This window comes from Lepus europaeus, chromosome 19 (genome assembly GCF_033115175.1).
Source record: "Lepus europaeus isolate LE1 chromosome 19, mLepTim1.pri, whole genome shotgun sequence".
Taxonomy (NCBI): Eukaryota; Metazoa; Chordata; class Mammalia; order Lagomorpha; family Leporidae; genus Lepus; species Lepus europaeus.
In genome coordinates this window covers 68,846,389-68,873,822 of record NC_084845.1, presented here as the reverse complement: position 1 = coordinate 68,873,822, position 27,434 = coordinate 68,846,389, and the positions used below count along the sequence as shown (strand labels likewise).

General features: G+C 62.1%; 2 protein-coding genes across 2 annotated transcripts; one reads left to right on the top strand and one right to left on the bottom strand.

The window, feature by feature from the left end:
- The first annotated feature begins 791 nt into the window (after positions 1-791).
- Positions 792-9,106, top strand: TAF1C (TATA-box binding protein associated factor, RNA polymerase I subunit C). The gene is made up of 15 exons (XM_062176989.1): positions 792-933; positions 2,917-3,049; positions 3,614-3,695; positions 3,806-3,903; positions 3,980-4,069; positions 4,163-4,236; positions 4,731-4,969; positions 5,082-5,198; positions 5,294-5,411; positions 5,494-5,565; positions 5,656-5,791; positions 5,881-6,024; positions 6,958-7,132; positions 7,210-7,347; positions 7,430-9,106. Exons 2-15 carry the CDS (start codon positions 2,918-2,920, stop codon positions 8,347-8,349), a joined length of 2,535 nt encoding a protein of 844 aa, XP_062032973.1. The 5' UTR covers positions 792-933; position 2,917; the 3' UTR covers positions 8,350-9,106.
- Positions 9,107-9,160: 54 nt separating this feature from the next.
- On the bottom strand, positions 9,161-27,426 carry DNAAF1 (dynein axonemal assembly factor 1). Its single transcript, XM_062176043.1, has 12 exons — positions 27,303-27,426; positions 25,366-25,501; positions 24,014-24,105; positions 21,749-21,970; positions 21,495-21,661; positions 19,678-19,799; positions 14,732-14,898; positions 14,087-14,347; positions 12,343-12,440; positions 11,934-12,014; positions 9,958-10,294; positions 9,161-9,255 (listed from the first exon to the last, which is right to left on the bottom strand). The coding sequence occupies exons 1-12, from the start codon at positions 27,424-27,426 to the stop codon at positions 9,161-9,163; spliced, it is 1,902 nt and encodes a 633-aa protein (XP_062032027.1).
- Between the last annotated feature and the right edge of the window lie 8 nt (positions 27,427-27,434).

Below are 27,434 nucleotides of genomic sequence, written 5' to 3'. Positions count from 1 at the left end.
TACCAGACCCTGCCACCAACTGTGCTGAAATGCACCCCAGCTGCCGCCCTGCAGTTGGAGTCCGGCTGCCTGAGGCCGTCCCTGCCCGACCAGCCCTGGGAAAGCCTCAGATACTCCCGGGGCACTCAGACTAGGATTTAAGGGCAATCGGCAGGACACCTACTGACCGAGACAGGGCCCGCTGCGTAGTAGGTGCTCATGTTTGCTGAGTTGATGGACTAACCCTGGGACACAGGAAGCCTATGGGGGCTGGCGCTGTGGAGTAGCAGGTAAAGCCTCTGCCTTTGATGCTGCCTTCCCCTATGGGCACAGGTTCAAACCCCGGCTGCTCCTCTTCCCATCCAGCTCCCTGCTAATGCACCTGGGAAGGCAGCAGAAGATGGCCCAAGTCCTTGGGCCTCTGCACCCACGTGGGAGACCCGGAAGAAGCCCCTGGCTCCTGGTTTCGGCCTGGCACCGTCACAGCCATTGCAGCCACCTGGGGAGTGACCCAGAAGATAGAAGAGCTTTCTCTCTTCCTCTCTCTCTCTGTAACTCTGCCTTTCAAATAAATCTTAAAGAAAGGAATGAAGGGAGAGAGAGGGAGAAAGACAGAGGAAGTCTATAAAGCAGAGGTGGGATTCGAACTCCACTCATCTTAGTATCCAGGATTGAGGCTCCATAGGGTTTTAGTATTTTTAATGCATTGCGCTGTTCCCTCTCCTCCCGAGAGGTGGTGCTCTAGAGCGCGCATGGAGCCTGAGAGGCGGGACTTCCTGTCTTCCTGGGAACACTTCCGCCCAGACCCGGAAGACCGTTCATTCCGCTGTGTGGCGGGTCCCGGCGTGAGCGTGGTAGCTGGAGCGACGCTTTCAGGTTCCCTAGCGGCGGGAGGGTCTGGCGAGCGTCGCGCGGCGCCCGGTTTCCCGGGCACCCCCGCCCAAGCCGAGCCACGTAAGTGTGCGCGCAGACCCGGTGTGTTCGGGGGCCGGGGGCGCGGGTGAGTGAGGGGAGGGCCGTCCGGACTCCCACCCCTGCCTGCCTGGGCTGTGCGGTCCCAGCCTGGGCTGCTGCAGGCCCGGGGCCCCCGCGGGTGTGCGGAGCGGCCGGCGGGCAGCGCGCGGGCGCCGTGTGCGGGGCTCGCGGGGGTCGCGGGGCTCGCGGGGGTCGCCGGGGTCGTGGGCGCCCTCGGCTGCCCGGGCTGGTCTGGCGCCGCGCGGCTCCTCTCTCCTCCGCTTGTTCTCGGCTCTTTGTGCCTAGGCGCTGGGAGGTGGAGCCTGCCTTCCCTGGGGCCTGTGGGAGGCTCGTCTTCTTTATTTGAAAGTTGGAAGTCCCCACCCGCTGGCTCTCTCCCCAGCCAGGGCTGGGCCGATCCGAAGCCGGGAGCTTCCTGCGGGTCTCCCACGTGGGTGCAGGGGCCCAAGGACCTGGGCTGTGTCCCACTGCGTTCCCAGGTGCACGAGCAGGGAACTGGATTGGAAGTGGCGCAGCGGGGACACGAACTGGCGCCCTCGTTGCCAGCATTGCCGGGCGCGGTTTTACCGCTCGCCACACCTGCCCGAGCCATCCTTAAGTATCTGCCACAGGCTGCTACCCGCTCTGGCAGGACAGCGGGTATTCTGGGGAGAACAGAACTGAAGGGAATAAGGGAGGCTCCTGGACTGGACATCAGGCTTCTTAGGTGGGGAGGGCGGGCCCTGGAGCTCAGTTGGAGAGGGGGTGTGCAAAGGCCCTGTGGTGAGAAGCAGCGCGGTGAGGCAGAGCCTTGAGGGGTGTGGTCGGAGCCCAGGCACCCGACATGCGCTGGAGGCTTCTTTGTGTGTGACCCTTGACCTGTAGGGATACAGTCCCTTCTCACCGGGAGGCCTGGGTGCTAGGTGACTGCAGTGGGTGCCTCCGCCGTTCCCGCCACGGGCGACTCCTGTCCCCGAAGAGTGATGGTGGCAGCAGACCGAGCACCTGCCCTCGGAGGCGCCCAGGCCGGTGCCTGGATAAACAGTGGGGCAGGCACAGGCCCCAAGGAACGGCTGCTCATTCCGCAGGCAAGGGTTCCCCAGCGCTGCGTGGTGGGCGGAGTGCGCAGGGCTGAGGGTGCCTGGCCGCCCAGGGGCCGCGCGGTGAACTGATGAAGCGCCCGGAGTTAGTCTAGTTCTTGCCAAGGCCCCCGTGCTGGCGTTTGCTCCTGGGCGCCTGGAGAGTGAGGCGCAGAGCTGCGGCGTGGCCCCGGCACTCGGGCAGCTGCTGGCCTGAGCGGGACCCCGCGCCCGGACGCGGACGAGGGAGGCGCTTGGCGCCACGTCTGGCAGCCGCTGGCCCCAGGTGCAGGGGCGCTGCTCTTGTGTGGATACTGTTTTGTTCATTGAGAGAGGGCTAACGTGGCTGCTTCTGCTTCGAGGACCTTGGCCTCTCAAAGCCCTTTGCCATGGACTTGCTCTCGGTCAACGCGTGGTACACGCCCGGGGAGGTGCTGGGCCTGGCGCTGGGGCGGCTGCTGGGCTCAGTCCTGGCGTAGACCTGGGACTGAGCCGAAGGGGAGGCGTCTGCAGATGTGTGACCAGAGACCCAAGGGCTCCAAGCAGCCGGCCCCGCTCCTCCTCTTTCGTCTGCTTGCCAAGGTGTCCCTCAGACAGTGCCCAGGACCCCTGGCAGCTGTCCCTGGACTGTCTCCCTCCCTGGGGTCAGGCTCTGCTCGCTGGCCTCAGGAGGCTCACCTGGCTGCGGGCACCGCCCCCCCTCCGGGCCGGGAAGCTGGCTGTCCACTGTCCGGTGAGGCATGTAGCCCTCTTCGGCCCTGGGCTGCACGTGCGCTTGCTCCGTGTTACCTGGTCCTCCCCGGGAAGCCCGGAAGCCGGTGCCTCCTGGGCCCGCCTGTCCTAGCCAGTGCCGGGTCTGGGTCCGGGTCCAGGTCCACTGCGAAGGCCGGCGCTTCTTTTCCAGGATGGACTTCCCTGGCTGCCTCCGCCCCACCTCGTTTACCACTGGCCCCCTGGGGCTGAGCGACGGCCCCGACCTGTCGTTCATGTGCAGCTGGAGAGATGCGCTGACCCTGCCGGAGCTGCAGCCCACCAAGGTGAGGGAGGGGCAGAAGACAGGCCAGGACCTGCCGCGGCCTCCCGAGGATGTTGGCTGGGTCCTCAGGGTCCCGAGCTGGCTGGTGGGGCTGAGCCCTCAGAGGGGGGCTCATCAATCAGGAGAGACGGTGTAGCCGGGCGGGATCAGGGTGGCCCCCCGGGAGGGCCCCTCCCCCTACTGAGTGTTTGTGCTGAGCTGTCTCGGGCTGGCGGGCAGCGGAGGGTCCTCTAGGGCTCCCGGAGCAGGTGACCGAGGTCCCCTGAGTGGAGGGCAGAGGAAGCAGGACTCGGAGCGGCCTGTGCGATACGGCGGCTTCCCTGCTGGGTCAGGGTCACAGGCGCGCAGTCTAGAGCAGGCTGTGTGGCTTCCACATCCCCGCTCCTCGCCGCGCTGGCAGCTGGGCTCCCTGTGGCTCCGTCTCTTCCGTGAAGCCACGGTGGCGCTCTCGCCGACTGCAGGGTGGTCGCGAGGGCTGACCGAGGCACTCAGAGATGGGCGTTGCACAGGGCCTGGCCAGGGGTGCGCTCTGGTCACGTGGCGCACTGTGGTTGTGTCCCTCCAGGGTGGGCCACCGCCATGGAGCAAGGACCTGCTGTGGGAGCCGGCCACCCCTGGGCCCCTCCCCCTGCTGCCTCCTGGTCCTGGTAAGGAGCTCATGGCCCTGGGGTCCCCAAGCTGCTCCAGCCATCGCTTCCCGCCCTCCCTCGCCCTGCTCCGTGTCCCGGGGCCCTGCGACTCCTCCTGCCGCCCCCAGATCCCTGGGACCCCGGCGTGACTGCCCAGGACCTGCTCTTCCGTGGAGGTTACCAGTACCGCCGGCGGCCCCGGGTCGTGCTGGACGTCACCGAGCAGGTGAGTGCCCTGGGGTGCACAGCGCCCTGTTGCCGGGAGGCGGTGCTTAGTGACCTGGCCGCCTCTCCTCCCCCAGCTCAGCCGGTTCCTGTGGGACCATGGCGACATAGCCTTTGCGCCCCTGGGGAAGCTGATGCTGGAGAATTTCGAGCTGGACGGAGACCAGGTGAGGAGCTGCCGCCGGCCAGGACCGGGGCCTGCCCGGCTCACTGAGGGGTCCCGGGCGTGCGGCTTTGACGAGCCTTTCCGTGCCGTGCAGAAACACTCTACGAAGAACGCAGTGGTCCTTGTGAAGAGGCTGCTGGAGGACCTCGGAGGATACCAGCCCTGGGGGCAAGTGGCCAGTGAGAGCGCGGGAGGGAGGGCCCCGCGGGTGGGCGGGAGCTGGGCCGTGGAGCCAGGTCCGTGTCAGTGCTGCCCCGCCCCGTGAACCAGGCTTCCTTCAACAAAGCTCCCACGCCCAGCTGGCCGAGGGGAGAGACGTCGGAGGGGCCAGCTGGGCGCCGGCGTTCAGCGGTTGGTCAGAGTCCACTCTGCTTTCTGTCCACTTCCTGCTGGCCAGCTGAACTCTCAGACGGCTTCCCGGAGGCAGCGAGATGGGTCAGGGTTCGAGGAAAGTCGGGGAGCTCCCTGAGGCCACAGAAGTCCTGGGAAGGACTTAGGTGGGCTTGGCTCGGCTCTGTCGTCCATCTGGGAGCCAGGCCGAGCAGCAGGCCCAGGTCGTGGGACTCAGGGCATGGGAATATTGGGGGGGCGGTCCCGGAAATGCCAGTCGGTGAGAGCGCGCCCAGCCCAGCCCGTCTCCAGCTCTTGCCCTGCATCCCCAGGTGCCCCTGGGCGTCCCTCAGCCACCGGCAGCGCCGCTTCTCCTTCCTCGGGGGCTCCGTCCTGGGCAGGCCGGTGGCCAGCGTCCTGGGGGATCTGCTGCGCGAGGAGCTGGCCCTGCGGTGGGAGCAGCTGGTCCTGGACGCCACGTTCACGGGCGGCGCCCTGGCCTGGGTGCCTGGAAGGTCGCCCCGAGCCGGACAGCTGGTCTACCCTGCCGGGGGCGCCCTGGACAGCCTGCGTATCCTTCCTGCCCTGGCAGCGGGGTGTGTGTGTGCGTGTACGTGAGTGTGGGGTCGGGCTGGGTCAGGGCCTGACCGGAGCGTGTGCACTGATCCTTAGCAAGTGCCCAGATTTCCAAGAGATCAGCCTGACCTCAAGTGGCCGGCCTCGAGTCCTCGGAGCTCCTGGACGCATCCAGCTCCGGGGGCCTGTCCGGCAGGTGGTGACCTGCACTGTCCAGGGAGAACGTAAGGCCCTTAAGCGCCTCTGTGCCTTACTCACTCACCCACTGCCTGACCCCTGGCCCCTGACCCCTGACCTCTGGCCTTCTCCTCCCCCTCAGCCCTGCTGGCCGTGCGCTCCGACTACCACTGTGCCGTGTGGAAGGTCGGGAAGCAGGGGCCGCCCGCCCCTCTGCAGGTGCTGCAGGTCCGTGAAGGCGCCACAGGGATCAATCTCAGGTGAGGGCCGAGCGCGGCTGGGGCAGGACTGGGTCTGCGGAAGGGGCAGGCGGCCTGACGTGAGTCTCGTGGTGTCCCCTAGCCCACACCTGCCAGGGGAGCTGGCAGTCAGCAGCCAATCTGGAGCCGTCTGTCTGTGGACCCCCCAGGATGGGTAACACCCCCTTCCCTGAAGCCCTCCACGCCCTGGGCAGCAGGTCCTCATCGTGGTGACCCCCACCCACGACGTGCCCATCTCCCAAAGGCTGCAGCAGGTCTATAAGGACCCTGAGACCCTCGTGTTCCGTGACCCTTCTCCCTGGCGCTGGGTGGACTTCACTGCGCACCCTCGGGTGCTGACTGTGGGTGACCGCACTGGAGTGAAGCTGGTGGACACCCAGGTATGGGGCCGGGGCCAGCGACCCCTGGCTGCAGGAGGGCAGTGGTGCCGGTGGGTGCAGGGGCGAGGCTGACCCCATGTCTCTCCCAGGGCCCGCCCGGCTGTGGTCTGCTGCTGTTCCGTGGGGGCGCAGAGGCCTCCTGCCAGAAGGGGGAACGCGTCCTGCTCGCCCAGTACCTGGGGCAGCCCAGTCCCGACTCTCTGCCCCCTACACTGCATCTCATCTGTACCCAGGTGAGTGCCCGCCAGCCCCACCCACCCCTGCTCCATCTCAGTCGCCTGGGCCTAAGCACGGATACACAGAGCACTGAGCAATGGGCGTGGCCTAAACACAGGCCGTGTCTGCAGACCGTGGGAGGGCAGCCGAGGGCCCCGGGCAGCAGGTGGACAGGCGTTGTGGGAGGGCAGCTGAGGGCCCCAGGTGGCAGGTGGACAGGCGTTGTGAGAGGGCAGCTGAGGGCCCTAGGCGGCAGGTGGACGGGGTTGTGGGAGGGCAGCCGAGGGCCCCTGGGCGGCAGATGGACAGGTGTTATGGGAGGGCAGCCAAGGGCCCCCGGGCGGCAGGTGAACAGGCGTTGTGGGAGGGCAGCCGAGGGCCCCCAGGCGGCAGTGGACAGGCGTTGTGGGAGGGCAGCCGAGGGCCCCCGAGTAGCAGGTGGACAGGCGGACAGGCGTTGTGGGAGGGGCAGCCGAGAGCCCCCGGACGGCAGGTGAACAGGCGTTGTGGGAGGGCAGCCGAGGGCCCCCAGGCGGCAGTGGACAGGCGTTGTGGGAGGGCAGCCGAGGGCCCCCGGGCGGCAGTGGACAGGCGTTGTGGGAGGGCAGCCGAGGGCCCCCGAGTGGCAGGTGGACAGGCGGACAGGCGTTGTGGGATGGCAGCCGTGGGTCCCCGGGCGGCAGGTGGACAGGCGTTGTGGGAGGGCAGCCCCAAGGGCCCTGTGCTCTGCCCTCTGCCCTGCCTTCTCCTCGCCTGTCACCACAGCGAAGTCCAGATCAGGGTCCAGTGGGGGTGGGGATGCCCATGGGAAAGGCAGGTGGGTTTCTGTGTGCTGAGACCCCTGTAGCTCCTCCCGGGGCCCCTCTCCCCAGCTGCCTGGGTGTCTGTGGGCCAGGCTGGGTATCCCCGCCTCAGCCGCACCCCTCCGCCCGCCTCTTTCTCGCCCCCAGTTCTCGCTGTACCTAGTGGATGAGCGCTTCCCCCTGGTGCCCATGCTGAAGTGGGACCATGGCTTCCCCTCCCCGCCCCTGCTCGCCCAGCTGCTGCCCCCACCCCGGCCTGGCTACCCACAGCCCCTGCTACTGGGAGCCCATGGTGGGCAGCTGCAGCTGCTGCAGGTCACAGGTGCGGGCCCACGAGGGCAGGGGTGGGGGCGGCAGGGCCAGCCCTGAGCAGGCCTCAGCTGTCTGTCTGTCCTCCAGGAGACCTGACCACCGCCCCCAAGCTGGCGGGGCCCCCCCAGTCGCTTCCTTCCAGGACCGACTCTCTCTCTGCGTTTCCCCTGCTGGAGCCCAAGAGCCACTGGCAGCTGCAGGAGCGCCTGGGCGCGCCGAGCATAGGTGTGCTGGGAGGGAGCCGGGGGGGCCGGGCTGTGGGGGAACGTGGGCCGAGGCCTCCAGGTCATCGTCCTTCCACCTCCAGGTCTGGCGGCTGCCTTTGTCCCCGCCTCCCCGACGCCGGCGCTGTCCGTCTTCCAGCTCTCTGAAGCGGGAGACGTCTTCTATCAGCACCTCCACCTACGGGCGGACTCCAGCCTCTGCCAGGACGAGCCCAGGCCTGGCCGCCAGACCAGCGAGGCAGCAGCACCCGCCCCGGACAAGCCGGCCACACCCCTCACTTCCTGGACCCCACAGGCCACCGCCTGCTGCAGCCGGTGGCTAGATGCCCTGCTGGAAGTGCCCCCGACTCCGCCTGTTTGGGCTGCGCCCACCTTTTCCCACCGCCGACTGCTCCCACGACTGCTCCCTCAGCTGGAGCCCCAGCAGGTTGGGGGGAAGGTTCTGGAAGCTCTCCGGTCGGCCATGGCTGAGGGCCGGCTCCTGCAGCACAAGGACGTGGGTTCGCTCCCGGCTGCTGAGCCGCCCCCGGCGCCAGAGTCGGGCCCGGAGGATGAGCTCAGTGAGCGCCTGGAGGAGGCCTGGGAAGGCCGAGGGGCCGCCTGGTGGGAGAGGCGGCAAGGCAGGACCTCGGGGCTCAGCAGGCAGCCCAGGCGGGCCAAGCGCCGCACTCAGCTCTCCAGCACCTTCTCCTCGCTCAGCGGCCGCCTGGACTTCTCCAATGCCAACAGCCCACCGCACAGCCCAGACAGGACGTGCCCTGAGGCCAGGCCTCGGGCCCCAGCGCCCTCAGCCTCCCAGGAGTCAACTCAGGAGGCCAGCGTTCAGGGCGTCCCCTCAGAGCGGCGGCAGAGCCTCCGGAGCTACGCCCCCGAGCTGTCGCTCCAGGAGGCCGCCACACCCCCCTCCCAGGCCTCCAGTGCCCGGGCCACCCCCTCCCGGCAGCGCACTCCTGCCCTCGCTGGCTCCCAGCCCCAGCGCAAGAGGCCTCGCATGGGTTTCTGAGGGCACGGCGAGGCTGGGGCCTCCCAGAGCCCTGGTCCTTGCGGCAGGGCCAGTGGGGCCTTCCACAGGAGGACCCAGAGCGGCTTGGAGCGGGGAAATCCTGCCTGGGGTGTCTTCCCGTTAGCCTGCAGGTAACTGCAGAAGGCCCGTTGGGAGGACTCTCCAGGAGGTGGTTCAAGAAAGCGGGGCTCCCTGTCGGGGGTGAATGGGCCCAGCAGCGCCAGCCCCTCAGCGTGTTCAGGAGTGGGGAGACCCTCAGAGCTGCACATGCCTGGTGCCACCGCAGTGGGGGTGAGCAGCACTGGGGGTGTGTCCCCAGGTGACCTGTCGCTTTGCTCGGGCGATGCTGGCTGATGGTTCAGGGACCGATAAAATGAGGTACTTCTTTCTTAGACTGGGCTTCTGGCGTCGGGTGTGTGAGGCCTCGCGTCTGAGCTGCTCCCGCGCTGTGCAGGATCCTGCTCTCCCCCGGGGAGAAGGCACCCAGGGGCAGCCCTGCAGGCCCCAGGCCCTGTCGTAGGCTAGAACGCACAGGTTCAGAGGGCAGCTGACGGATTAGTTGTGTGTAAGTGTTGGTAACAGACTGACTCGGGTGGATGTGAAGGTGTTTATGCACAGGAGGCGTGGACGGGCACACGGCACAGTGGGCGAACGGACGCTCTGAGCACAAGCTGCACGGCACGGCCCTGCAGCCAGGGCTGAGGGAGCCCAGGGGGCGAGCAGGGGACAGGGACACGTCATCCCTGGGGCCCCAGCGACGCTCTGGTCAGGGGGTGGCCTGCACCTTCTTGGGGGGGTGGCATGGAGCCGTTCAGTCCAAGCCGAATTCGATGTCCTCCTGGCCTGCCCCCACCCTCAGCTCGGGCTCTGCTTCAGACCGTGGGTCCTGCTTTTCCACTGTGTTCCCTAGAGAGTCCAGAGAGAATGCCCGTGGGTGTTCTTGCCGTGCGGCCAGCCCCCAGCTGGTCCCGCGTGCAGGTCTGGAGTGCCAGGCGTCTCAGGAAAACAGCCGTTAGGTCGGCATCGCCACCGCAGCCTGGACACCCATCCCGCAGCAGCGGCTGACCAAGGCACAGCCCAGCCCACGTGCTGCCACTCAGCAGCCCCTCCCTGCCAACTCCCCCAGCCCCAGAGTGAGGGGTGGCACACACTGTCAGGTCTCTGCACGGTCCCTGTGTGGGGTGTCAGACTGTGCCACCCCGTCCCAGGGTCCTGGAGAGTGTCCCCTGTGCCAGCTGCCACCCCAGGTGTGTCCCCCACCACCGGCCACAGCATCTGTGGTCCCCTTGCTCCCTCAGAGCCAGGTCTGAGAAGGTGGGGGGGGGGGCAGAACAAAAGCTTCCCTAGCCCCGCCCACCAGCCCCATGGAGCCCAGGATGGCTGAGACCCTATGCAGGGGCTGCCCGCCCTCTTGGGTGGCTTCTTGGCCCCAGGGGTGGCCTCAGACGCCTGGACTTAGGAGGGTGATCTGGAGTCTCGGGCCATTTGGTCACCAGTGACTCCCCCAGAACACGGATTCTGGGAGCAAAGGGCTAGAAGGCAGCCCCTGTCTGCCTCCCAGGTTGGGTGTTCAGCAGTGCCGTTGTCCACCAGGTGGGGCGGCCTCACCTGGGGCAGAGGCCGTGCAGGGGGTGCTGTCCCCGTCCTCGCTGCATGGAGGGGGCGTGGCGTCTCTGCTGCTGGCGGGGGCTGGCCAGGGGCTGCCTGGCAGCTCCTCAATCAGCGGTCGTGCCCACTTGGTGACTGCGGTTCGGGTGCCTAGGTCCTTTGCTTCTACCCTGAGCATGTCTGTGAACGGCGTCTCGGCCTTCTTGGAGACGGCCTTGGAGACCGCAAATATATTGGAGAGGGTGTCTGTGGGCGGGTGTTCCGGCAGCGGCAGGTGCTCCAGGTCGCTGTCGCCGCTCAGGATGGAGACGGCCTCGATCTTCGGGACGCACGTTCCCTATTGGACAGGACGGCAGAGTTGGAACCTCTTCAGTACAGTCGCTCTAGGTGCGCCACGCCAGTTACGCTTTCCTAGTCACCAGCTCTTCCGTTGTCATGTGCAAGGGAGGCCCAGGGGGCCACAGGACTTGGCCCTTTGGAAGTCCGGCCTGGCTGGCTGTGTTTACACAGAGCTCTGTGGCCGGGGTCTGTGCACTTCAACCCCCTCCTGGGCCTCCGTGCCGCGCTCCCCCTGCCTGCTTCTGCTTCCAGGGTCCCTGAGCTGGGCCTCTGCCGCCACACTTCTTAACCCAGCTTTGTTCAGCTCCAGGCCTGGGGATGGGGAGCTGATACAAAGATGACCTCTGCGTCTCCTCTCCCTTGGGTGTCGTGTGGCACCATGGGCTCTGGGGATGCGGAGCCCCCGTTACCCCCAGCCCCAGGGCCTCTTCCTCCCCTCTGTTTGCAGCTCTGTTCAGACCCGCGTGAGATGCACACAGCCATGCGGCGTGCAGACCCAGCGTGTCAGGGCCCAGTCCTGCGGCTCGGCCAGAAACCCCAAGTGGTGAAACGAGCGAGAACGAGCCGCTGCGCTTCCTCCTGTCGGGAGCCCTGCTTTCCCACAAGGAGCAAGAGGTCCTGGCCAGTTCATGGGAAACGTGCTGTGTGAAAAAACTGCATTTCAACATGAGCGAACTCATCCCGGAATTCCATTTCCCACGGATTGGTGGACCCCTCGGACCTTGTAAATGACAAGAACACAAGTGAGTCAGATTGGAGGGGCTGGGTGCACGGATAGCCGTACCTGGCCTTCCAGAGAGTCTCCTGGGTCGTCGACATCTTCCAAATCAGGGAGGTCCTGAAAGAACTGTCAGAGTGAGCCACGTGCCACGGCGAGCCGCGTGTCGCAGTGGGCCGTGAGCCACGGCAAGCTGTGAGCCACAGCGCACACGCAGCCCCATCGGGAGGAGCAGACGTACAAACGTGGTAACCGAAGGTTTTGCTAACAGGCACCGGGGAGCAAGGGGCCGTCTCCAGGACTTCAGACGGCCCCTCCCCCGCCCCGGCAGCAGCATGGAACCACAGGGAGGATTTGTGAGGTGTGCCGTGGCCAAGGGAGTCCCACGGCCTTGCTGCATTTCACGGCCACTTCACCACGGGGCCACAGGGCACCCGAGCTGGAGGCGCCTGGGTGAAGGCGACCTGGGACTCGGGGTGGCGTAGTCATCTGTTTTGTAGCCCGCCCCCACCCCAGACTTGTACGACTGCTTAGGTTTCGTGGTTTGGTGTTTGAGGGTGTGTGTGTGTGTGTGTGTTTGGTGTCTTCAGCCGCAGCGACAAACCGGCACGCGGGAGGCAGTGCAGCGTGGGGTCCGACGCGTGAGCCCTGGAGCTGTACTTCGCTTCCCAGCGGGGTGGCTTTGGGCAAATGACTTAGCCTCTGCCTCGCAATGCCTGGTCTGTGAAGCTGGGACAGACATCTTAGAGAGGTCGCCAGGGCGAAGTCCCCACCAACGGTGCTGAGAACTGGGCCGCGCGTGCCACGTGAGCTCGGCAGACGCTGGCAGTCGGTGCCACAGTCCTATAGTGGGTGTCCAGACGGCAGAGATGAACTGCCTGAGCTTTGTATCCGCGGGGCCAGAAAACCGGAAACGCACCTTGGCCCTGGCTGTTTTGAAACCGTGGGCATTGGGATGGACGTAGAGGTGTGACAAGGGAGGGGGCCGCAGCAGGCTGAGCTGTGAGCACAGGAGCCCGCAGGGTGGGCAGGGGTGGGTGGGGACCGTCACACAGTGCGTGGATGTGCGCTGTCTGTAATGTATGCTGGCCAGCCGTGTGTGCTGCACCTGTGGGCGGTGAGGACAGGTAACTGCGCAGAACCGCTCTGGGTCGCGATTTCCCCCATGGAAACCAATCAGGAGTTTGGCCGGTGGAGTGCGAGGGGCGCCACCTGCCTGCATTTGCAGCCGGCTTCTGGCCTGTGGGCCTGAGACTGGGTGAGTGAGTGACACTGTGTTACCGGCTGTGAACCTGAGGCTTATCCCCGGGGGCTACCTCCCCACGTACAGCGATGAAGAGCGTCTCCTTTGCGTCCACTTCTGGGGCTCCTGCGTCTTCGGTTCCAGCCGCGCCCACTTCTGTAAGCGGCTGCTGAGCAGCCGACTCTGGGGAACAACAGCCACGAGCTCCTTGGAGTTGGCTTTCTACTCAGAGGTCAGACCGACGAGCCCAGGGGCGGAGGCAGGGCCAGCCCTCGTCACGCTGGAGCCGTGGGTTCTATCTGCTTAGAAAAACAAGCTGCCCCCCAGCCCCGTAGTCGGGAGGGCGATCCAGCAAGAAGAATGGACCAGCCAGGAGTTGGTGCTGAGGACCGGGGCCAGTGCAGCTCCCAGCCCCGGCCAGCGACGGCCCCTCCCGCTGCACAAGGGCAGGGACTCGCCAGCCCCAGTGGCATAGTGTCCTCCAGGCCTGGGCTGTGCTCCTGGGAGGGGAGCGGCCTGCAGGGAGAGCGCCTCGCCTGTGTGCCATCACACCCAGGCCTCTAGCAGCCCCAGGTAGACCACACCTTCCTGAGCCGTAGGGGTGCCTGCACAATCGCCATGTGTGGGGAGCTCCAGGCGAAACAGGAGCCTGGCTCAGCAGTAACCCCTGCCGGAAGCTAAGGCATGATGCGGCTCCCACAGGCCTGACCGTCTTGGCCCATAGAATGGTGTCACCGGCTACACAGCCATGCTTCTGCTCCTGTGTCTCACAAAGAAACTAGTGTGCCAGCCCCAGCCCCCAACCCCCAGCCCCCATCCCCTATGGGCGTCAGAAGCTGTGACCCCTTAGCACCGCCAACAACCAACAAGGGCACCGGTTCAACGCCCGGCAGCTCCACTTCCAACCCAGCTCCCTGCTAATGTGACCGGAAAGCAGCGGAGGACGGCCCGAGTGCTTGGGCCCCTGCAGCCACATGGGAGACCTGGAGGAAGCTCCTGCCTCTCTCCCTCTGGCTCTTCTCTCTGTAGCTCTACTTTTCAAATAAATCAGTCTTTTCAAAAAAAAAAAAAGCTATGAGAGGCCCTGACCAGGGTGAGCGGGCGTCACAGAGGCAGTGCTGGCGTGACTGCGACTCCGGCACTGCCTCTGTGCCCGGTCCTGGTCCCGGTCCCTGGGAGAAACCCGCACTGCCACGTGCTGATGCGGGGCAGGCCTGGGGAATCCGTGCTCAGCTCCAGAGCCCACAGCCCTCAGGCCGGGCCTACTGAGACCTTCCGGATCCTACGGAAATTGGGAGGAGGCACTGAATCCAAATGATCAGAGCACTAGCGTGGTGAACGTGGAGGACGGCCTGCTCTGTCTTGGCCCTGGAGCTCCCCAGGCCCTGGCGCCGGGGCATGGCCTGCTCCCCAGCCTGGTGGCTGCAGCAGCCTGGTACCAACTTCCGGCTGGGCCCCGGGCAGCCAGCCCCTCCCCGCAACAGACTGCAGCTCCGGCTCAGGAGGGGGCCCTGCAGGAATGTTCTTGGGTGCACCGCACAACTGCACTGCCTCTAACTCTACCTCTCAAAATTAATAAATAAAATGAAAAAAAAAGTTCACGGAACATGTGCATTATGGAAAGCGATGCACAGTTTTCAAATTTTGTGCACCTGCCCCAGGATGCCTGCTGTGCGCGCTGTCCCAGACCACGGGTGAGCCGTGTGTCCCATCACCCAGAAGCAGCAGCAGGAGGGTGAGCCCCCGACCAGAGTCCGGCACAGGCGCCCCTCGGAGGCTGTGGCCCCTGCGTGTGCGTGTGCGTGTGCGTGTGCCTCAGCTGGCATTACCTTCCCAGGCAGCCCCGGGGGCCAGCGGGCTCGGGGGCCCGGCTGGGAGGTCCTCGCCCGGCTGCAGGTGGTCTGTGTCCCCGGCAGCCTCTGCGGGCAGCTCCTCCTCTCCACATGGCCCTTCCGGGAACAGCTCGTCCTTGGCCTCGAAGCTTTGCTCCACGAACAACTCCATCTTGCTGGGTGTTTCTCTGTCCTGGGGTGGCGCCTCCTCTCCCTCGGCGCTGGCATGGATGGAGTCAGCCGTCGGCAGCGTCTCCCCTGCGAGAGGCGAGGGCACGGGTGTGCACCATGCTACGCTGCACAGTTCGCACCATGCTACAGCCCGTGCAGGCCTGGGTCGTGTGCTGCTGGCACTCAGTGGACACAGCACCCACCTTCCGTGGCTGGGTGCTGGGCCTGGCAGGAGGCCCTCAGGCTGCTGGGGCTTCCCGGGGAGGAGGGGGGAGCTCTCCGGGCCCTCTGCTCTCTGGCTCGCCCCGGGCCGGTTCCTCTGCGCCCGCTCCACCTCCACCACCCTCTGGCCTCACCACAGGGCTCATCCGTGGGGCCTGCCTGATGCCGGGCTGCCAACTGCCAAAACCAAGAGACAAAATAAACTGCTCTCCCTCCCGCGGAGCTGCTCCGGGGTCTGCGGGCGCCCACCTCGCTCCTGACTTTCTCTCTGCCTCCTCCTCTCCTCCGCACGCCGCTTGATCATGGCCAAGGCCTCGATGCTGTCTGTGATTTTCTTCCGCTCTCTGCTCTCCCACCGCTGCCTCTCCTCCTTCTCGGCCGCGTACCCTCCCGTGGCCCAGGCCTCTGCACAAGCCCTGTGAAAGCATCAACAAAGAAACCACAGTAGCAGAGGGGGCTGCGACTGTAGGGCTGGGAGTAAACACACAAAGGCCTGCGCTGGCTGCCCGAGCGTGTGCGTCTTCCTCACGCAAGGTGTCCTTCAGCCCTGGCTACAAGGACCGAAGTCAGCACACGTACATGTTTAAAAAGGATTGATTGATTGATTTGAAAGGCAGAGCGACAGTGAAAGACAGACATCTTCCACCTGCTGGTTCGCTCCCCAAATGGCTGCAACAGCCAAGTCTGGGCCATGCTGAAGCCCAGAGCCAGGAATTCCATCCAGGTCTCCCACATGGGTGGCAGGGACCCAGAGGCTTGGGCCATCTCCTGCTGCTTTCCCAGGAGCGTCAGCAGGGAGCTGGATCAGAAGTAGAACAGCCAGGGGTCAGCGCTGTGGCATAGCGGGTAAAGCTGCCGCCTGTAGTGCCAACATCCCATATGGGTGCTGGTTTGAGTCCCAGCTACTCCACTTCCGATCCAGCTCTCTCTTATGGCCTGGGAAAGCAGTGGAGAATAGCCCAAGTGCTTGGGCCCCTGCACCCACATTGGAAACCCAGAAGAAGCTCCTGGCTCCTGGCTCAGACTGGCACAGCTCTGGCCACTGCAGCCACATGGGGAGTGAACCATCGGATGGAAGACTCTCTCTCTCTGCCACTCCTTCTCTCTCTGTGTAACTCAGACTTTCAAATAAATAAATAAATCTTAAAAAAGAAAAAGTAGAGCAGCCGGGACTCGAACCGGCGCTCCAGTATGCAATGCTGGCATGGCAGGTGGTGCCTTAACGTGCCGCAGCAGACTGCTGGCACATCCCTGGCCCCACAGGAGCACGGCTGAGCGTGCACCGTCTAAGGGCCGCAAAGCTTTCTCAGGTGTGGCCCCGCAAGCTCGAATGACAAGAGGAGAAACAGAGAAATTGGACTCCACCGAAATTAAAGACTTCCGCAATGCAAAAGACACCAGAGATCAAGTAACAAGCCACAGAATACGAGGAGATACTTGCAAATCACTTATCTCATGAGGCCTGGAAAATATTAGCAACTCTTACAACTCATTCATGAAAACCCTTGGGGGTGAGCGTTGGGATGCCAGCATCCTACACGGCAGTACTGGTTCAAGTCCCAGCTCCTCGGCTTCCAACCAGCCTCCTGACGATGTCCCGAGTGTGTGGGTCCCTGCTACCCACATCAGAGACGCAGATCAGTTCCTGGCTCCCGGCTCCCGGCTCCCGGCTCCCGGCTCCCGGCTCCCGGCTCCTGGCTTAATCCTGGCCCAGCCCTTGCTGTTGCAGGCATTTGAGAAGTAACCAGGGAATGAAGACTGAACTAACTCTCTCTCTCTCACGCACACACACATACACACCCTGCCTTTCAAATAAATAAAAAGAATCTAAAATGAGAAATAAAAAGCCTACACAAGTTAAAATGGGCAAAGATTAAGTGAAAAGACAGCGCACACGCTGGGAGAAAACATTAGCAAAACAGCTGACAATGGGCTCCTAACAAACACACAAAGGAGGAGGCCAGTCCGGAAACAAAGAGGCAGCCCGAGGGAAACGTGGACATGGACACCGCTCTGAGGCAGACGCCCTCACCAGGCGGCACGGGGAACTGCAAGCGACAATGACCGGTAACAGAGCAGCCATGGGCAGGGCTGAGACCCCCAGCACCGGCAAAGCCACGCGCTGACCAGGATGGGAGCCGCACGGGCGGCAGCGTGGCACAGGCCCTCACCACACCGTCCGGCGACTGTGCGCCTCCGTGTGCACCCGAGCAAGTTGAGGGCTTGGGTTGGCACGAGAGCCCGCACACGGACGGTGACTGCACTTTCGTTCCCACTGGCAACACTTAGAAGGGACCGGGGTGTCCTTGGGCAGGTGAACAAACTCTGCCAAACGCAGGCGGTGGGACGTCGGCCAGCAGTGAGAAGGAACGCGTCACCAAGCCACACGGCTGCATGCGCTCCAACCAAAGGTCTGCTGGAAGCAGTGAGACGGAGAGAGGCAGCAGCTGCCGGGGCTCAGGCCGGGAGGGGGCACAGTGAAGCCCCCGTGTGTGGCTCTGCAACGGTGGGCGGCTGACAGGAGGCACTTGTCCCAGGGAGCCCTGAAGCCCCCGGAGGGCTTTAGTTCACAAGAGCGCACCCTGGTGGCGGGAAGCGGAGGGGCCACCCAGGCCCTTTTGGGGCGCGTCCTGCTCCCCCCAAAAGAGGGAAGTGAGCAAAGCATGCAACGGGCGTTTCTCCAAGGAAGACCACACCGGCTGCCTACGAGAACACGGAAGGCTGCTTAGACCCCTAGGCGCCAGGAACACGGAAATCAAAGCCAGGAGACGCCACTCACCCACACACCCCTCCCAAGGATGGCCACAGTGAAAACACAGCGGCGAGTGTGGACAAGGCTGTGGACAAGCCCGGCCCCGCACACACCGCCGGGGCACGGCTGCTCTGGACAATCTGGTGGCTCCCGGAAGTTAGAACGCGGGGTTACCAAGCGACTCCGAGATTCGCACCTGCGAGAACAAAACGCCCGAAGGAACACACCCGGATGCTCACAGAGCCAAACGTGCACACGACCCCACGTCTCCCACAGGGGCTGCACGCTCCAGAGGCTGCTAACAGACCGGAACGAGGCACTGCAGCCCGCTGCACGGGGGCAACCTGGAGGACACGGGGCTGGCGATAGAAGCCACGCCCACAGAGCCCCGGACTCCGTGGCCCCGAGCAGGCAGCCCCCCAGCGACGGTGAGGGGCTGCTAACGGCGACAGTTCCCTTTCACGATGCTGAAGACTATCGAGAGCTGCCTGTGGCGACAGCCGCGCAACGCCGTGACTACGTGGAAGGCCGAGGGTGAACCGTGTGCCGTGTGGACTACGTGTCAGTGTGGCTGCGCTGTCTTTTACGGGTACTGTTTGAAAACAGGTGGCCTGACGGTGGGGAGAGGCCCGGCCTGCTGGGAAAGTGCAGGTGTGGGGGACCTTAGGAAACAGGGCTGTGCACAGGGAGCCACCGCAGGCAAGGCCACGAGTCGCCAAGGCACGAAGAGAGGAGGCCATGTGTGCCCTCCTGTCCCTGAGAAGCCCTCAGACCCCCGCGTCTCGGGGCGCATGCCCAGCAGGGGCCCCCGGTGGCCTGGCACGTGCCAGGCGCTGTTCCAGGGACTGGGATCTGCAGTGGACATCAGAGAGATGATGTCACTGCCCTTCGGGGAGACAGACCCCAAACAAGGAACCACGCGTGTGTTAGCCACTGATGTGTCCTAAGAAGCAGAGGTCGGGGCCAGTGCTGTGGCGCAGCGGGTTAATGCCCTGGCCTGAAGCACTGGCATCCCATATGGGCACCGGTTCGAGACCCGGCTGCTCCACTTCCAATCCAGCTCTCTGCTGAGGCCTGGGAATGGCTCAAGCCCTTGGGCCCTGCACCAACGTGGGAGACCTGGAGGAAGCTCCTGGCTCCTGGCTTCGGATCAGCGCAGCTCTGGCTGTTGCAGCCAACTGGGGAGTGAACCATCGGATGGAAGACCTCTCTCTCTCTCTCTCTCTCTGCCTTTCCTCTGTCTCTCTCTGTGTAACTCTGACTTTCAAATAAATAGATAAATCTTTAAAAAAAAAAAAAAAGAAGCAGAGGTCGGGCTCAGGGGACACCTCAGGGAGAAGCTGCTGGTGGGGGTGTAGCCAGTCACAGGGACCCCCGAAGACGACAGGTGAACAGACACCAGGGGGTCTTGGGAAGAGACCCCTGCGGCGAGAGCAGGTGCCAGCCGCCCAACAACCTGCGAGGGCTGGGCTGGGATCAAGCCCAGGCTCACCTGACTCCACACTGGAGCTCTGTGCTAGACTCAAAGGGCGGGTGGTGGGACTGGCTGTGCATGGCCTGGTTACACCTCACCCCCCCCAGCATGGCCGCGGTGGGGATCAGGACCCCCCGTGGCAGCTCAGCCTCGCCGAGTGCTACCTGTTACTCACAGTAGGTGTTACCGTGCTTCTGCTCTGAGGAGGAGAGAGGCTCAGGCAGGCTAGTGAGCTCGGCCAGGGGAACCAAGTGCTGGCTGCAGAGCTGGGCTCCAGAGCCACACCCCCCACATATGTGCGCTGTGCCAGCGCCCCTCACCGTCCCTCACCCCTGGCCCCGGAGCCAGGGTCGGGGCCAGTCACTCTTCTGGTGTCTTGTAGTTACAGGGGAGCCTGCACCGTCCACTTGGATTTGGAGTTACACACTTAAGAAGAAGCGTGTCCTGTAACGTGTCTTAGGAAGTCCAGTGTACAACATTCCTAGTCTTTAAAAAAGCTCTGAAAACTCAATCAGAAAGGAAAAAAGAACTCACTTCAAAAGAGTGGGAGGAAGTCATAAGCAGAATATTTGTAAAAGAGCAAACACAAACGTGAAATAACATGGAAACAACGGCCAATCTCCTCGGTTACCCCAAAATGAAAATTTAAAACCATGAGACCGATGAACGTGCCCGAGGTTGCTCACATGCAGCTCGGCCACTCTTTCGTACCTGGCGAGGCTGCAAATGGCTACCACGAGGCGATCAGCAACGTAGAGGGGCCAGGGCTTCCCCGGAGCCGCAGAGCTGCCCGCCCTGGAGCTCCACCTCAGCGCCGCCTCGGCTGGGGGATCAGAGACTCACAAACGCTGACCGTAACTGCCCGAGTCCCATCACGGACATGAACCCCGCGTCCAAACGACACCGAATGAAGCCTGCCAAGTTTCCCACCGAGCGTGCCCCGCCGCTGAGCGTCGGGCGGGACCTCACCTGTCCTTTGGGAACACCGGCCTGTCGTCCAGGTACGTTAAGTGTTTCAGCCGGACGGTGACTGTCCTCCGGTAATTCGGGATGTGCTTCACCACGGGGTTGCCCATCAAGTTCAGCACGCGCTGTGGGCCAACAAGTGGGACCGAGTGAGTTGGCTGGAAGCAAGCCGTGTGGTTGGGTGATGTCTGCGTGCGTGCTGTGCGCTCAGGATCAAAGGGGAGGCGCCACCATCGAGGCCCAGGGCCAGGAGCGGAGGAAGAGGGGGGTCTGGCAGTTCTGGTGCCGGGAGGGCTGTGCAGGTGGCTGAGCAGCCCCCCTCCCCACCGCCCCTGCCACGCTGCAGAGCCCGGGTCCCACTGTCCTGCTGCAGCACCGCTGGGAGCCGTCTCCCAGGGCCCTCTCCGCGGGCCATGATGGCGTCCGTGCTGCTGCCCAAGCTCTTTTCCTGAAAGAAGACCCTGTCCAGTTGATTGTTCTCTCCCCTTCCCAGCCCGGACCCAGGAGGAGGCAGACAGGAAGTGGCAAAGGGAGGGCCACTGCTTCGGGACCCAGGGCCTCGCTCCTTCAGGCCAAGAGAGGACCAGGGGTAACCAGGCGTCAGCAACACCCACCAGCCACCCTCCCTCCTTAAACACTGTCACCTGCCCCCCCACGCCCTGAAAAGCCCACAGGAAGTGATGGTCTGGGTCCCTGCAGGTGAGCCGGCTGCCAAGAGGATGGATGCCTTTCACATCTCAGGAAGTGGCTTCCTTGCTGGGGCTGGGGGCGATACGCACATCCTATACCCGGTCACATCCTATAGCCGGCATTTCCCAAGCTTCATTCGCTCGCTATCTCTAACCCAGCCTTTCAAGTAAAAAAAATGCAAAAAATAAGTGGGGGATGGGCTGGCAGTTCTTTTGGGCTGCCACACTTTTTTTTTTTTTTTAAGATTTATGTTTTATTATTCTTTTAAAGAGTCATTTATGTATTCAGAAGGCAGAGTTACAGAGAGGCAGAGGCAGAGGGAGAGATTGTCTATCTACTGGTTCACTCCCCAAACGGCTGCAATGTCCAAAGCTGGGCCGATCCAAAGCCAGGAGCCAGGAGCTTCCTCCAGGTCTTCCAGGTTGGGCACACAGGGGCCCAGGGACTTGGGCCATCCTCTACTACTTTCCCAGGCCATAGCAGAGAGCTTGATCGGCACTGGAGCAACCAGGACTTGAACCAGCGCCCATATGAGATGCTGGCACTGCAGGTGGCAGCTTTACCTGCTACGCCACAGCGCCGGCCCCTGCTCCACTTCTGATCTAGCCCCTTGTTAATGCATCTGGGATAGCAGTAGAAGATGGCTCAAGTCCTTGGGCCCCTGCACCCATGTGGGAGGCCTGGAAGAAGCTCTTGGCTGCTGGCTTTGGCCTGGCCCAGCTGTGGCTGCTGGGCCCACGTGGGGGAGTGAACCAATGGATGGATGATCTCTCTCTCTCTTTCTGTAACTCTTTCAAATAAATAAATCTTTAAAAAATAAAATAAATGGGGGAAAACTGAATGTGGACTGGGTATTAAATGCAGTCATTATGATATTCTAGACGTGGAAGTGGCGCTGTGACGTTGCTATAAAAAGTCCTCCTTCGTCAGAGACGAGCGTACACAGGCCAGGCCAGGCCAGAACTCAACATCTGGCTACCCCTGGTTAGCACACTCGGGGGGCCAGTGCGAAGCAAGGAAGGGGAGTAGGCAGGAGGGGCGGGGGGTGGGGAGGAGAAGCAACAGAACCGGGCCGCGGGGCGAGCGTGGGCGCGTGGGGGCGCGGGGGCGCGCCGCCGCTCTGCCCGTACCAGGCCTGGCATGCGCTCCAGCACGCGCAGGATGCCCGGGTCGCTCAGCCGGTTGTGGGACAGGTCCAGGACACAGAGCTTCGGGCAGGCCTGCAGGTGCTGGATGTCTTCCACCGTCTCCAGCTGGTTGTGGGCCATCTGCAGCGTGTTCAGGACAGGGAGGCAGGCTGCAGGGAGAGGGCGGCCGTGAGCGAGCCGGGGGGGGGGGGGGGGGGCGCTCAGCAGGGGCGCGCGCGCAGAGGGGGTGCGCGCACCGAGGTTCTCGATGGTCTTGATGTAGTTGTTGCTCAGGTTCAGGGCGTCCAGCTTCTGCAGGGGCTCCAGGTTCTCGATCTTGCGCAGCAGGTTCACTTGCAAGAAGAGGCACCGCAGCTCCGCCTGGGCCTCCAGGTTCTCGATTCTCTGTATGCCGTTGCACTCCAGCCAGAGACAGCGCAGGCCCGTGTACTCCTCCAAGTTCTCAATGCGGTCAAAGCCTGGGGCCGGGGAGGAACGGGTGTCCGTTAGGCTGCACCCCTGCACGCAGGGGCCGCGGGGCCCGGCCAGCCTGGCCTTTGCCTGCTGCCAGTGAGCGCTCCCCCAGAGGCAAATACCTCGGTGTCGGTGTCGGGAGGCTCATTTATCTGGGACCCTGCTGCCCAAACAGTGAGTCTGCTTTCCTTCTTCTCTGTCCCTTTTCAAACTTGGCCTACACATATACTGCTTCCTCAGTTACCTGTAAGTACAGGTACACCACAGGGAAGACTTCTTTCTTAATCGGCCTGGTTTTCACAGCATAAGAATTTCCCAGGGGCACTGCCCAACATCACTACCAGGAATAGCTCCGCCCACGAACCTGACCTTGAGCTCTATTGGCTGCCCCTGCCCACCCCCTCCACTCTGGGAGCCCCTCCGCAGAGACCCTCTTCCTTTGTTGTGCACACCAGCCTTCCGTCCTTCATAACGTATCATCCCCACACCCGAGAACTTGCAAACCAGCTTCCCGGTTTGAGGAATTCTAAGTCAGGACGGGCATGTGGCACCGTGAGATGCCTGGGGGGACTGAGTCCCGGCCACTCTGCTTCCGACCCGGCTTCCTGCCCGTGTGCACCGCGGGAGGCAGCAGATGATGGCCCAAGCACTTGGGCCCCTGCCACTTGCACAGGAGACGTGGACGGAGTTCTGGGTTCCAGGCTGTGGCTGTGCCCAGCCTTGGCTGCTGCAGGTATCTGGGGAATGAACCAACAGGTGGAAGATCTCTTTCTTTCTTTCTTTCTTTCTCTGTTTCTCTGCCTCTCTCTACTCCTCTGTCTTTGAAATGAGATCTTTTCAAAAATTAAAGAACATTTCTAAGTCCTTAGAAAACATAAATAAAAGATAGCAATGTGTTTCTTTGGTATCCATATGTACCCAATACAGACAGGCATGACTTTTTCTCGACATAAATACTATTTCTCTTCTATAAATCTCCTCTAAAACTGAAATATCCACTTAGAAATATGACCTGAGGAACAGTGGTTTGATTCCGCCCTACAGAGTCTTCTCCCAGGCAGGGGCAGCTGCTGGGCGCGGCACTCACCTGTACAGCGTGAGTACAGCGTAAAGGCTCCCCTGTACAGCGTGAGTACAGCGTGAACGCTCACCTGTACAGCATGAGTACAGCGTGAACGCTCTCCTGTACAGCGTGAGTACAGCGTGAATGCTCCCCGGTATAGCGTGAGTACAGCATAAAGGCTCCCCTGTACAGCGTGAGTACAGCATGAACGCTCACCTGTACAGCATGAGTACAGCGTGAACGCTCCCCTGTACAGCGTGAGTACAGCGTGAATGCTCCCCGGTATAGCGTGAGTACAGCATAAAGGCTCCCCTGTACAGCGTGAGTACAGTGTGAACGCTCCCCTGTACAGTGTGAGTACAGTGTGAACACTCCCCTGTACAGCGTGAGTACAGCGTAAAGGCTCACCTGTACAGCGTGAGTACAGCGTGAATGTTCCTCTGTACAGTGTGAGTACAGCATGAACGCTCCCCTGTGCAGTGTGAGTACAGCGTGAACGCTCCCCTGTACAGCGTGAGTACAGTGTGAACACTCCCCTGTACAGTGTGAGTACAGTGTGAACACTCCCCTGTACAGTGTGAGTACAGCGTAAATGCTCACCTGTACAGCGTGAGTACAGCGTGAACGCTTACCTGTACAGCATGAGTACAGTGTGAACGCTCCCCTGTACAGTGTGAGTACAGTGTGAACACACTCCCCTGTACAGCGTGAGTACAGCGTAAAGGCTCACCTGTACAGCGTGAGTACAGTGTGAACGCTCCCCGTACAGTGTGAGTACAGTGTGAATGCTCCCCTGTACAGTGTGAGTACAGTGTGAACACTCCCCTGTACAGTGTGAGTACAGTGTGAATGCTCCCCTGTACAGTGTGAGTACAGTGTGAACACTCCCCTGTACAGTGTGAGTACAGTGTAAAGGCTCCCCTGTACAGTGTGAGTACAGTGTGAATGCTCCCCTGTACGGTGTGAGTACAGCGTGAACGCTCACCTTTAAAGTGCAGGTACAGCGAATCGTTGAGTGCCGGGGTGACATAGAGCTTGTGCTGCTTGCAGAGCTGCTGCAGGAAACGTTTCGTCATTCTGTTCAGGGAAGAATGAGCACTGTTTCAGTTTTTCCCAACGTTCCTTACTGTATTCCATTCCTGACCAAAATCCTGCAGCATCCTATTCAGCTCGTCAAAAAGTGCATGGAAAATGCATGTTACAGGGGCCGGAGCCGCAGCGTAGCTGGTAAAGCTGCCACCTGCAACACCGGCATCCCATGTGGGCACCAGTTCGAGTCCCGGCTGCTCCACTTCCGATCCAGCTCCCTGCTAACGCGCCTGGGAAGCCAGCGGAGGACGGCCCAAGTGCTTGGGGCCCTGTCCCGATGTGGGAGACCCACATGAAACTCCTGGCTCCTGGCTTCAGCCCGCCCCAGCCCTGGCTGTTGCGGCCGTTTGGGGAGTAAGCCAGCGAACAGAAGATCTTGGTGTCTATCTCTGCCACTCTTTTTCTGTAACTCTGCCTTTCAAATAAGTAAAATAAGTATTTTTAAAAATCTATGTTATAAAAAAAATTATACATGATTTCAACACTTTCTGGACCAAATTTGTCATTCCATCTCTCCACGACCTTTTGGAAAGTCCCCTTGCATATAGCTGACACCGATTTTACTTTATTCTTAAAAACGTTTACTCACTTTTATCCACTTGAAAGACAGAATCATGGGGAGAGAGAGAGAAAGTGAGAGAGACAGACAGACAGAAGAGGGAGAAATTCCATCTGCTGGTTCACTCCCCCAAAGCCTACAATTTTCAGGGCTAGGCCAGGCCGACGCCAGGAGTCTGGAACTCCATCCAGACCCCCACATGGGTGGAGGGACGCAGACCCCTGAGCCATGCTCCACGCCTCCGGGAGCGTCGGCAGGCAGCTGGGGGGACCTGAAGCAGGCACTCTGACGGGGGACGCGGGCTTCCCTCACGCCGCCCTGACCCTCTGCACCACGACATCCACCCAGTACCGATTTAAGTTCTCCTCTTTCTTTTTCTTCTCCTACTTTTTTTTTTTTTTTTTTGTATTGCTTTCAGGCCTTATCCAATAATGTCACTTTCAGCATTCTTAAAAACTGCAGTATGTGTTCAAACGCAAATGCTATGAATAGTGCCATCAAGAAGTACTGAGGTTTCTGTCTTCGGGTCTGGCGTGAGAGTTCAATGGGGTGGTTATTTGTGTCCCGGGGCAGCGCCATCCTGACCCCGACCCCGGCACGTGATTCCAGCCCTCAAGCCTCAGCCTCCTCCGCTTGGACAAAGGGGTGAGCCAGTCACTCCGTGCACGCGACACAGGTGTGCCACGTACCTGGGGCCCCGGTCCTCCCGGTCAGCTCGTGCCGGTGCTAAGTGACCGTCTGGCCCGCCGTTGCCACTCTGCTTCTGCTGGCTTTGGTAGGATGCACCAGGCGGAACCCCGCGCGTTTCCTTAGGATCATTAGTTTCTGTAAAAGAAAAGAGATCGGGTCTGTAGAGATCCAGATTTCCCTAGTTTCAACTTGACTAATGACCGTCCACTTTCAGCATGGGACACAGTACACTTCAAATGGATAACAACGCTGACAGCACCGACAAGGGACGGGCGCTGTGGTGCAGTGGGTAAAGCTGCCACCTGCAGCGCCTGCATCCCACATGGGTGCTGGTTCATGTCCCGGCTGCTCCACCTCCAATCCAGCTCCAGACGCTCCGAGTCCCTGGGCCCCTGCACCCAGAGTGCGAGAGCCAGAAGAAGCTCCTGGCTTCAGACCGGCCCAGTTTCTGCCATTGTGGTCATTTGGGAAGTGAACCAGCGATGGAAGACCTCTCTCTCTCTCTCTTCCTCTTTCTAACTCTGCCTTTCAAATGAATAAAATAAAAATCTTTAATTAAAAGAAGAAACAAATGTGAAAATAAACAAAAATGGTGGGGCTATCTTTGGTGAAAAGAAGATGAGCTCATTCAAATGCACTTCATTTTTTTTTTTAAAGGCCAACTCGAATCCAGCAGGCAGTCCTACAAGCTGCCTGCGGCTGCTCCGTTTGTGTGGCCTACCGAAGGGGGCTGCACACTCCACACGTGGGACTTTGCACTCATCGGTTTCCCAGTGCGTACAATCTCCAGCCACAAGAGGCATCAGATGAACGTTTACGGAAGAAGTAAAAAAGAGGAACTTAATATTTATGTATAACTGATTGGTCACATTAACGAGGTCTGCATCTATTAATGGTCCTCGTTACGCCAGACATTTTAATAACCTCTGCTTACAGGTGAGAAGACGAAGGCTCAGAGAGGTTAAACCGCCTCGGCCAACAGCCATAAACCTGCAGCCCGAACCCAGGCTGGTTGGCTCAGGAGCCCCGGTCTTTCCGCGGAACACCACCAGTTCCCACAGCGCCCGCACAGACAGGGCTCAAGAGCGATCTGTTGACTGGGTTCAAAAACGAAATGCAGGCCAAGCGTTCGGCACAGCGGTTAAGATGTGGCTGGGTTGCCTGCGTCCCAGGGTGCTTGGGTCTGGGTCTCGGCTCCGTTGCCGGTCCCAGCTTCCCGCTGGTGGGCACCCTGGGGGCAGCAGGTGCCGGCTCCAGCACTCCGGTAGGGGCCACGCGTGTGGGAGACCTGGGTGGAGCTCCTGGCTCCTGGTTTCAGCCTGGCCCAATCCCAGCTGTTGCGGGCATTTGGGATGGAAGATCCCAAACAGTGGATGGACGATCTCTGTCTGTCTGCTTCTCAAATCAAAATACATGTAACGCCAGTCGGTTTCCTTAAGTGGTCGTTAATAAAAGATCCCCCTTGGGGCTGGTGGGAAGTCTTCCAAGCCCTCCTTGGACACTCTGGTAAGAGCCCGGGCACTGACCCCGTCCACCACGTGTCCGTGGGAGGAGGCACTTAGTGTCCGGCCCTGACACTGCTCGCGGTCTCTGGCCGGGGGGGAGGCCTTCCACCGTACTGCTGAGAGCGCTAATGGGTGCATTCAAGACCAGACGTGGGAGCGTGCGGAGCACCGTGTAGGGTCAGGGCTGGGCTCGGGGGTCGCCTGCCAGGCCCCAGGCCCTGCTGTGTCCTCGACTAGCTGAGGGTGATCGGCCTTGGGCTTCCTCCCCTGCAGGAGCGGGAGAGGAGAATCCAGCGCCAGGGCCGGCGCCTGGGGCAGTGACTGGCTGCTACCCCGGGCTGTGCGGTCCGCAGCACGCTGTGCGAGGGCATGGAACGCCCAGCCGGCTCGGCCCTTCGCCCCCTCGCCCTCCCCGGGCCGGCGGACGGCACCTTCTTTGCGGCCCCCGTGGCTCCCGTCCCCGTGGTCGCCCGCGGACTCCCCCACGACCGGCTCCTGCGCCTGGCCCAGCTCCGCCGTCCCGCCCGCCGCAAGCGCCGAGGCCTCGGGGTGCATGCTTCTTC